Source organism: Chrysochloris asiatica, unplaced genomic scaffold (assembly GCF_000296735.1).
Source record: "Chrysochloris asiatica unplaced genomic scaffold, ChrAsi1.0 scaffold00093, whole genome shotgun sequence".
NCBI classification, from domain to species: Eukaryota; Metazoa; Chordata; class Mammalia; order Afrosoricida; family Chrysochloridae; genus Chrysochloris; species Chrysochloris asiatica.
Window position 1 is genome coordinate 11498356 of NW_006408611.1, and position 9413 is coordinate 11507768.

Genomic DNA, 9413 nt, shown 5'->3' on the forward strand with positions numbered 1-9413 from the left:
GTCGCCCACTAGTTAAGGTCTATCATTTAGTTATGTAGTCTGCAACTATTCATAAAAAATTTTCAATCTACACGGTAAACATGGGAAGACAAATACATTTGTATTCATTTTTTTAAAAATGGTGGACACAATAAGCCCAATGTCATCGGTAATTTTTGTAGCAGCGGGGAAGCACGAACTTTCTAAGACAAATTTTTTCTTAAGTCAGTCTTCATTTTTCAACCATTAGAACGTATTATGAAATAAAAAACACCTATTAAATTTTTGCAAAGCTAAAACATGAATAATTATTTTCTCTGAAGGATGAGAGTAAGATTTTGTTTTCTAGTTCCATACTCTAACCAGAGTCTTGGTGTGCTACTGCTGGCTAAAGCATTGCACCACAAGGTCAGCAGTTCAAGCCCACCAGCTGCTCCTTGGACACCATATACAGGGTCCGACTCGATGGCACTTAACAACAAATTTTTAATAAAATTTCTACAGTGAGTATTAATAACTCTTATCAGGGAGAAAAAAAACCCCAGTCTCTCTTAATAAACGATCTTTAGCCACCTGGACCGAACCGGACTGGATGCGAAGAGTGAGGAGACCTAAGTGACAGGATGGGTTTGTAGCTAGATGGCAGAGTGCGGGTAAAGCACGAGTATTAAGCTGAGATTTAAAATGCTAACAGGATGGGAAGAGACGCCTGGCCCCAGGGATCTTACTCCGTGGGACCGTTCGTGACGTAATCCCTCTTGACCAATACCCGTCTCAAGTCTCAGTAAAACGAGGTAGAAAAATAGAGTGACAATCTGTTGTGGCTGCTATGGAAGAAAAAACAAAACGAGAAACAGAGGCAGGCACGCCCTACACATGGAAACCCTATAGTACAACCACTGAGTAAAATGTTCTGTCAGAAGAATGAGAAGGACTTCGCTCCTAGGCTTCAGGGAGGGAAGTCCCACCCACCTCATCCGGCCCACCCACCTCATCCGGCATTGCGCTGCGAGAAGCACGCAGAAAAGGCGGGGCCGTGAGCTTGCGCCTGATATCCCGTATGCGGTTCTCGCGAGACGTTAGAGGGCGGAAGCATAGTCCTTGCAGGATGCGGTTCCTACTTGCGTTGGTCTTCCTGAGCCTCTCAGCGACAGGTAAGACCCCTACTACCCCCGCCCCAGTCTTGCCCCCTGCTCTTATGCCCTCACCTCTGCATATCGTCATCTGGTCTTGCTTCTTCCCTGCTCTACCCTCCTTCGGTGCGACATCAACTCCCGCCCTCCCCTGCTTGTTCGTTGCCTCGGGCTCTTCCAGGGCCAACTGGTTCCTCTTTTTCAGAAAACTTACCGCAGATCCCGAAAAGCACTTCCAACACGCCAGTGACCCAAAATCTGGTCTCCATTTCTGCGCAAAGAAGTAACACCTACACAAGAACCACTGTAGAGCCCAGCCGGGACCACCCAAATACGGAGAAAGATCAGACCACACCCACTCTGCATCCGCCGTCCACGAAACACCCGAATGGCATTTCCGATCATTTGAGTTCAGAACACACGACCCCGAAATACACTACTGGTAGTTCAAGTTCGGAACCCAAGCCCACGAAATGCACTCCTGGCAGTTTGGGTCTGGAACACACGACCCTGAAAGACTCTAATGACAAGCAAACCCCCAAGCCTGATTCAAAGAATGCTGACAGCGAAACTCAGCATGCTTCCAGGGCAGAACTTGAGGAAAAAGGGCCCACAGGCTCTTCTCCCCAGCATGAGAGAGAAGATAAATCTTCAAAACCTGCTGAAAATGTGGAGCCCAAGGAAGTTGAAGGAGAAGATGCAGAGCCTAATGAAGAGACCTCACCCAAAGGAGGGATGTCAGATCGTGCCTCCAGTGAGGACCATGTAGGTCCACCTTTGGGTGGTAGCAGTGAGAAGGATGACCTTTTCAAGGACAATTCTGTAAGTGCCAGTGCAGAGAGCAGCCACTTCTTTGCATATCTGGTGACTGCAGCCATTCTTGTTGCTGCCCTCTATATCACCTATCACAACAAGCGAAAGGTAAGACAAAAGTTTCCTTAGGGTAGGGAAGGCCATTTCCTCCACTCTACTCTAAGTCCTGGTGTCTGGACCAGTCTCCTTAACTCATTGACTTGTTAGCCCTGGGGATTTTTTAAAGAGATATCAGAATATTCTCTTTATTACCCGTTTCCTACAATCTTCTTCATTTGCTCCAAAAGTCATCCCTACAGTTTTTGCTTTTTTTTTTTTTTTTTAATGGTTTTGTTGGGTTATTTTATAAATAAGTTTTTATTGTGAATTGAATGATAGTTTACCTGGGAGAACATTGGTTTTACACTCATTTCATTGCAGTGATTACAGTCTCCTCCGTTCATCATCCTTCAACAGTATTTGCTTCTATTTCCTCTCGGGGTTTTTTTTGGGGGGTGGGGGGAGGGGGGTGGTCTCGTGATACACACAAAAACACTTTGGAATATATATTCATTTAAACAACCAAAAGGTTGCACATTCTGGGAGCCTGCCTCCTGGCCCCCAGCACACAGCCTTTCTCTTTTGTTTATGGGTTGTTTTTGTTTAGCTTTTTATTGTGATTCATGTGAAAAAAGTTTACAGAGCAAACTGGTTTTCCGTGCAACAGTTCCTCTGCATTTTGTTTCTGTATACTGATGGCAGTTCCCACAATGTAATAGAACTCATCCCACTTCCTCCCTATGTTTCCTGCTTTCATTTGTCCTTTCTTAGTACTGGGGATTTTATGACAAACCTAAAATTTTCCCTAAGATCTTGCTAGGACTCTTTGCTCCCCTTATAGTTCTTGTTTCCATCATGTCACCTGTTCCTGCTCATTTAATACTCAGCCTTGCATTAATTGCCAATTTAAGCTCGTATTACAGCCTGTGCTGAATGAGTTCTCCTTCAGTAACCTCAAAGGTGAATCTTTCATAACTTTTGAGTACCTGGGTGTGTGGCATTTATAAGTACTTATAGCACCTGTATCCCATTTACATTCTTGAGGTGAGTGCAGCAGTTCTTGCTTCCTTTCCCAAGCTTCTATCTACAGTGGAAGAAAGTTTTCACTAAGTCTTCTGCTTCAACAACAAGGAGCCCTGAGGCTATCTTCTACAGTGTTGTTGTTAAGTGCCATTGAGTCAATTCTGACCCATAGGGACCCTGTATAGGGTTTCCGTGGAGCAGCTGGTAAGCTTGAACCACTGACCTTGCAGTTCAAAAACTTTGCAGTATGATGAATTAACCCACAGCAAGACACCAGAACTCCTGCAATGTAGAGGTTCTGACAGGAGAAAGCCCAGAAATGGCACACATTTTTTTACTATAACAGGAGTTGGTGTGAAATAGCTCTGTTCCTTGTTGTTGTTGTTGTTGTTGTTAAATGCTGTCAAATCAATTCTAACGCATAGTGACCCCTGTAAGGGTTTTCCATGAGTGGCCATTGGGTTTGAACTGCTGACCTCACAGTTCAAACTGACTTCATATTCCAATACTTTATCCACACTAGGACTCCATCTCTGTTCTTTAGCAACCACTTTGTTGAATAAATGACTCTGGTACCTGTTGAACTGTAAGTATTTAGGAGATCATTTTTGTAGCCTGGTTAAAATGGAAGAGTCTAATTCATGCTGGCAATTGGCCTGTAGCTGTAAAGAGTGACGGAAGGCTTCCCTTCCTCCACATCCAGATGATCTAACTCCAGCAGGGAGAGACACCGTGGAAGTGGAGTGAGCGTGGGAAAGGGTGATAGTATGTGTCAGGAGGGACCAGTCGCTGAAGAAGGATATCATGTTTGGTAAAGGTGGAGGGTCAGAGAAAAAGAGGAAGACCCGCAACAAGATGGATTGGCAAAGTGGCAGCATCAGTGGGCTCAAGCATGGCAACAATAGTGAGGTTGGCCCAGGATCAGGCAGTGTTGTGTTCTGCTGTGCATAGGGTTGCTGGTACTGACTCGATGGCACCTAACAACAATATGTCTTAGGCTGGATTCTCCAGATAGAAACCCAGTGAAGTATGTTTCTCTCTCTGTGTGTGTGTGTGTGTGTGTTTGGAGTTAGGGTGTGGTGCTGTAGATTAATGTGCTGGACTGCAAGGTAGGCAATTTAAGCTCACCAGCTGCTCCTTGGAAACCCTACTAAACAGGGTCACTATGAGTCAGAACAAACTCAGTAGTACTTAACAACAACAACTCATTAATTGGAGTCGTGGTGTGGCACTGTAGGATAAGCCCTGGACTGCTAGCCACAAAGTCAGCAGTTCAAACCCACCAGCTGCTCCTAGGAAACCCTATACAGGATTGCTGTGAGTTGGAACTGACTCAACAGCACTGAACAACAACATGAGTCAGAATTGATGTGATGGCATTGGTTTTGGTTTGGACTTAGTATGCAAATGTTATAACAGTATGTGTAGAGTCATTGATACTTTTTCCTTGGGAGGCCTGGTGTGGTGCTGTAGAATAAGCACTGGACTGCTAACTACAAGGTTAGTGGTTCAAACCCACCAGCCACTTATCGGAAGCCCTATACAGGGTTGCTGTGAATTGGAACCAACTCAGCAGCACTTAACAATAACAACAGCTGGTCCAATCAGCATAATGTTACCAGTGTGATAACTTGTACAAGGGAAAGTCGGCCAATATCCCTGCCAACTAAATTATGACAGAGGGGTGAAGAATTGATGTACCCGTGAGGTAGGATAATGCAGGTCTATTGCTGGCCTTGCCAGCTGAGAGCAGATTGTTTCTGGTGATCCTTTGAAACAGGTATGGAAAAAAGGGCACTAGACAAACCAATACCTGCATACCTATGTTGTTGTTAGGTGCCATTGAGTTGGTATCAACTCATAGCGACCCTGTGCACAACAGAATGTCTTTAAGTCCTTGGGTACTGTCTACTGTACCCAAGGCAGGTCTGACATTTCACTGTGACTTAGTGTAGGCTGTGGCTTATTCCAGAGTCCTGGTATGGCACTGTAGGATGAAGTACTGGACCAAAAGTTCACTTTGAACCACAAGGTCGGTGGTTCAAACCCACCAGCCATTCATACAGGGTCACTCTGAGTCAGAACTAATTCAGCGGTACTTAGCAACAACAATGTGGCTTAATCCATGCTTCAGTGAACCAATCAAAAAAACTCTTAGATCCTTTTCTAACCAGATCTAGGTTGGATTCTCCAGAGAAGTAAAACCAAGGAAACATACACATGTGCTTCACCTGACTCAAAGGCTGTAGAGGCTGATGAACCCACAATCAGCGAGTCAGATGACAGACCATTGGCTCATGGGAGGTGGAAGCCACCTCCTGTCCCCCAAACTGAAGGTCAGATGTTGATGAACTGGCTACAGGAGCCAGAGCAGGGAAAACCTTGCCAGTACCTCTGTATGGATGTAGTGCACACTCCCAAGGAGACTTCCTCTTCAAGTCAGGATGAGACCTGTATCACACCCTGTTGTAAGGCTGTGGGTCAAGATACACCCCTACACTTAACCTGCCTCAACGTTATAGAGGTTAGGATTTACAGTACAAATATAAAATAATTATTGATGATGGTCTTTAAAAAAGATGCTCTCAGGGGATGAGCTGGCAAACCTATCAATTCAGTAGATTTTGGGTAAATCATACACACCCCACAAGCTGCAGACCAAAATCACCTGCTTCCTGTTAAGCAGCTGTATAAATGAAACAAAGATGGCCTCTGTATTAGCCCCATGTTAACTTTATATTAAGCAGAGCCCAAAAAGTCCATCAGCACTAAACTCTTTTTTTTTTTTTTTTACATCTCATTTTTTAAATTGCCCAAATAAGTGGATGTTAACTACTTAAAGCCTGCCTTTTTACATACCTGGTGAAACTGCACCCAGTATCTATCAGTCCTTGTTAGAGTCATCAAGACGACTCTGACACACAGAAACCTTATATAGATATAGCTATAACTAAGTAAAGTGTTGCCGGGCCTGTGCTGTTTTCTACGCTCTGATAAATTTGAGCCCAGTGAACCCTAGGTAAGGTAAAAGTCTGTTGTGAGAACTCAGGCTACTGGTACTCTCAGGACACTGTGTAGGCATACATAACCCTCCATCCCCCACACATAAACTCAAATTTTGTATTCCTTTTCTCTCCTGGTGATAATCTGTCCCCCTCATCTTTCTAGTGGTTTCTTGTGCTGCTTGCCTCTGAACAACCAGCTACGCAAGGGCCACCCCAGTGTGCAACAATCAGGGCATCAGTCCCATTAAATAGTTTGTTATACAACTCTACTAGAATCCTTTTCGTTTTCCTTTCTCCAGATTATTGCTTTTGTCCTGGAAGGAAAGAAGTCCAAAGTTGTTCGACGACCAAAGGCCAGTGACTATCAACGTTTGGACCAGAAGGTAAGGAAGGAGGAGCCAGGTCCGTGGGAAGGATGTGTGGCCTCAGATGGCTCTGACAGTGGGCTTGCATTTGGCATGGCAGCAGTAGATGGTTTATGGAATGCTGCTGTCCTTGGTATTGGGGTGCTGCTGCCTGGCCTCCCGCTCAGTTTAGATTTCAGAGTAGACATTTAACTGTACGTATCTACAGTGTTAGAGCTAAGAGTTCCCTTGCAGTATTCTTTGACAGTTGAACTACCTCCTTTGACAGATGAGCAGACTCAGGCCCAGAATCTCACTTTCCATTCCAACGGGGGATAACAAAAGCAGGTCCTAACAGCAGATCCCTAGAATCCTGATCAGACAAAGCAAAACCAGCAGGCACTCACATTTCTGAAACAGGAGTGAATCAGACCAGGAAGCATTACAGCTAGACATCGTGTTAGAAACGCCATCTCCCTCTTGGAAGATCAGGGCAGTGTGTGGATTGAGTACCAGCCGTCTCTCTTGAACAGCAGACATGGGAGTAGAGGTCCCCACACAGAGATGGTGGCTGGCCATCCTGCTTTCAGTGCAGATCGCTCTCACAGTCCTGGGAGTGACCCAGTCTCCCATGTCAGCCTTGTTGAATGGACTCGCTATGCCTCTTCAGTGTCTCCCATTCTAGGGCTTTGAGCCATCATTTTTCCCATTCACCCAAATTTCAAAACTTTAGGTCTGTTCTGATTTCGCCGCAATTTCGGTTCATCCTGGAATTCTTGATAAAAAGTGAATTCTGATTCTGATTTACTAAGGTCTGGGTAGAAGAGCCCCAGTGGTGAAGTGGATTATGGGTGGGACTACTAACTGCAAGGTCAGCAATTGGAATCTATCAGTTGCTCGGAGGGAGAAACATGAAGCTTTGTGCTTCTATAAAGGTTCTCTAGGGTTCTGTAAAGAACCGAATGCAGTCTTTGAACCAACTTGACAGCGCACCGCAGTAACAGGTCATGGGGGAAGCTATGCAGCTGCATTTCTAAGATCACAAGTGCTGCTGAAACCCACTTTAAGTAGCACAGCACTACACTCCCATCCCCTGAAAACAAATGACTTCAACTTTGCAGCTCAGCCCTGCCTTGAGCATCCACCCTCAGACCAAGTTCTCTTCAGGGACTCCCTGTCTCAGTGAGAACAGTGGGTGCCCACTGCATTGCCACCAGCCCACACCCGTCCCCACTCCTGTTTAGCCACAGTAAGGCCATTGGCAAAGGGCAATTAGGGCTCAACTGAATGGTTCCCAGACTTCCTGCAAGGAACAGAATTCACTTATACAACTCGTACCACGTACAGAACCAGACCATCTTTATTAACTAGCCCAATGGATCACCTCACAATGGGTCCTGGCCTCGTATCGCCTATGGACGTTAATGTAGCAACGACTGTGAGGTTGGTGCGGGAGCTCTCAGTTTCTCACTCTGTTGTGTGTAGAGCCACTGTAAGTCGGTACTGACCCATGGCATCTCACAACCTAACAGTGATTTCATATTTCTCTTCATCACAGTTTGCTTGGTTTTTTTTTTTCATGTTTTATTGTTATATGATATATGATAGTTTACATGAGAGAATTTTAGTTTTACATTCATTCCACTGTCTATCGTTTCATTGCCATGGTTCCAATTGCTTGTTTGTTTTTGCTAAATGAAAAATAGACACATGTAATTCAAGGCAGTACAGAGTAGTATGAAGCAGAATGTCAAGCTTCCGATATTCTTTCCCCCAACTGTATGTCTTTCTAGCATATGTTTTATTTCAAACAGATTTTAAGTTTTATTTATTTTGTTCCTATTGGGAATACAAGAGGCTTCAAAAAGTTTGAGGAAAAAATGGAATTTTCCTTGATTGTTTTGAAGCCCCCTGCATTCACAGCAGAACATACACTGGTTCGGCACAGTCTGCATGGACAGCTCCATGACCTGGATGACTTTCTTCAGGTTGTGTAACCCTTCTCACCTCCTTTTCTGAGTTGTCCCTCCCTTATTGACACAGACTCTCTGTCCTTTAAGGTGTTTTTGATTAGCTGTCATCAATTTGATTCCATGCACGAGGGGGCTTCAGAAAGTTCATGGAACACTTCCGTTATCGTTCTATTCCATTTTTTCATAAATATTTGAAGCCCCTTTTAGATAGCTCTTCAAAAAGGATAATGCTCAGTACAAACCTTATTTTACTAGTTAAGCTAAACTATTATTCAGTTTTAAGAAGACTTCAGGTGGTATTTTGGTTTCAGGTTTAATGATGATCTCAGGGCAGTAGTTTCAGGGGTTCACCTGCTTTCCAAGGCTCCAGTAAGTTTAGAATCCGTATTGTCAGTATTGAGTCAGTTCCAACTCATAATGACCCTGTATAGGCTTTTGAAGGAGCAGCTGGTGGGTTAGAACTTGTGATCTGTGGTTAGCAGTCCAGTGCTTAACCTACAGTACCATAGGAAATTTGAAATTCTGTTCTACATTTCCCCCATTTTGATGAGGATTCTTCTGTGGAATATTTGATCAAAATGTTGAGTAATGGTAGCTAGGCATCATCCAGTTTTTCTGACTTCAGGGCAGGGAAGCAATTGTTAATGGAGACAGCGAGTCATATATTCAATATCCTCCTATTCCTGACTCCTTCCTCTGTCGCTCCAGGTGATAGAGACCAATTGTTGTGGCTTGGATGGCTACTCGCAAGCTTTTCAGACCCCAAGCTACACAACAAAGTAGGAGTCAGAACAGATGCACTAAACATGTTATTGGGCCAGTTAATTAGGACTTACCATGAAACCATGACCCTAAACCTCCAAACCAAAGAACTAAATTCCATGAGATGTTTGGCTACACGTGAGCAGCCTCAGCAACTGCTTCAGAGTGGCTTTAACAATAATTTTATATGCTTTTATTTTTATTAATTGCTGTTTACTGGTGGATCAGTGTCATGGGCTGGGTTCTTGATAGAAGCAAAACCATTGAAATTTAAATATTATGTACATATAAAAAGAGAAATTTATATCAAGGAAATGACTCACAGTGTCCCAGTTCCCCAGT

At 44.1% G+C, this 9413-nt stretch overlaps 1 protein-coding gene across 1 annotated transcript; it reads left to right on the forward strand.

The window, feature by feature from the left end:
• Nucleotides 1–1087: 1087 nt before the first annotated feature.
• On the forward strand, nucleotides 1088–6549 carry LOC102826521 (trans-Golgi network integral membrane protein 2-like). Its single transcript, XM_006866607.1, has 3 exons — nucleotides 1088–1133; nucleotides 1318–2033; nucleotides 6292–6549. Exons 1-3 carry the CDS (start codon nucleotides 1088–1090, stop codon nucleotides 6547–6549), a joined length of 1020 nt encoding a protein of 339 aa, XP_006866669.1.
• Nucleotides 6550–9413: the final 2864 nt, after the last annotated feature.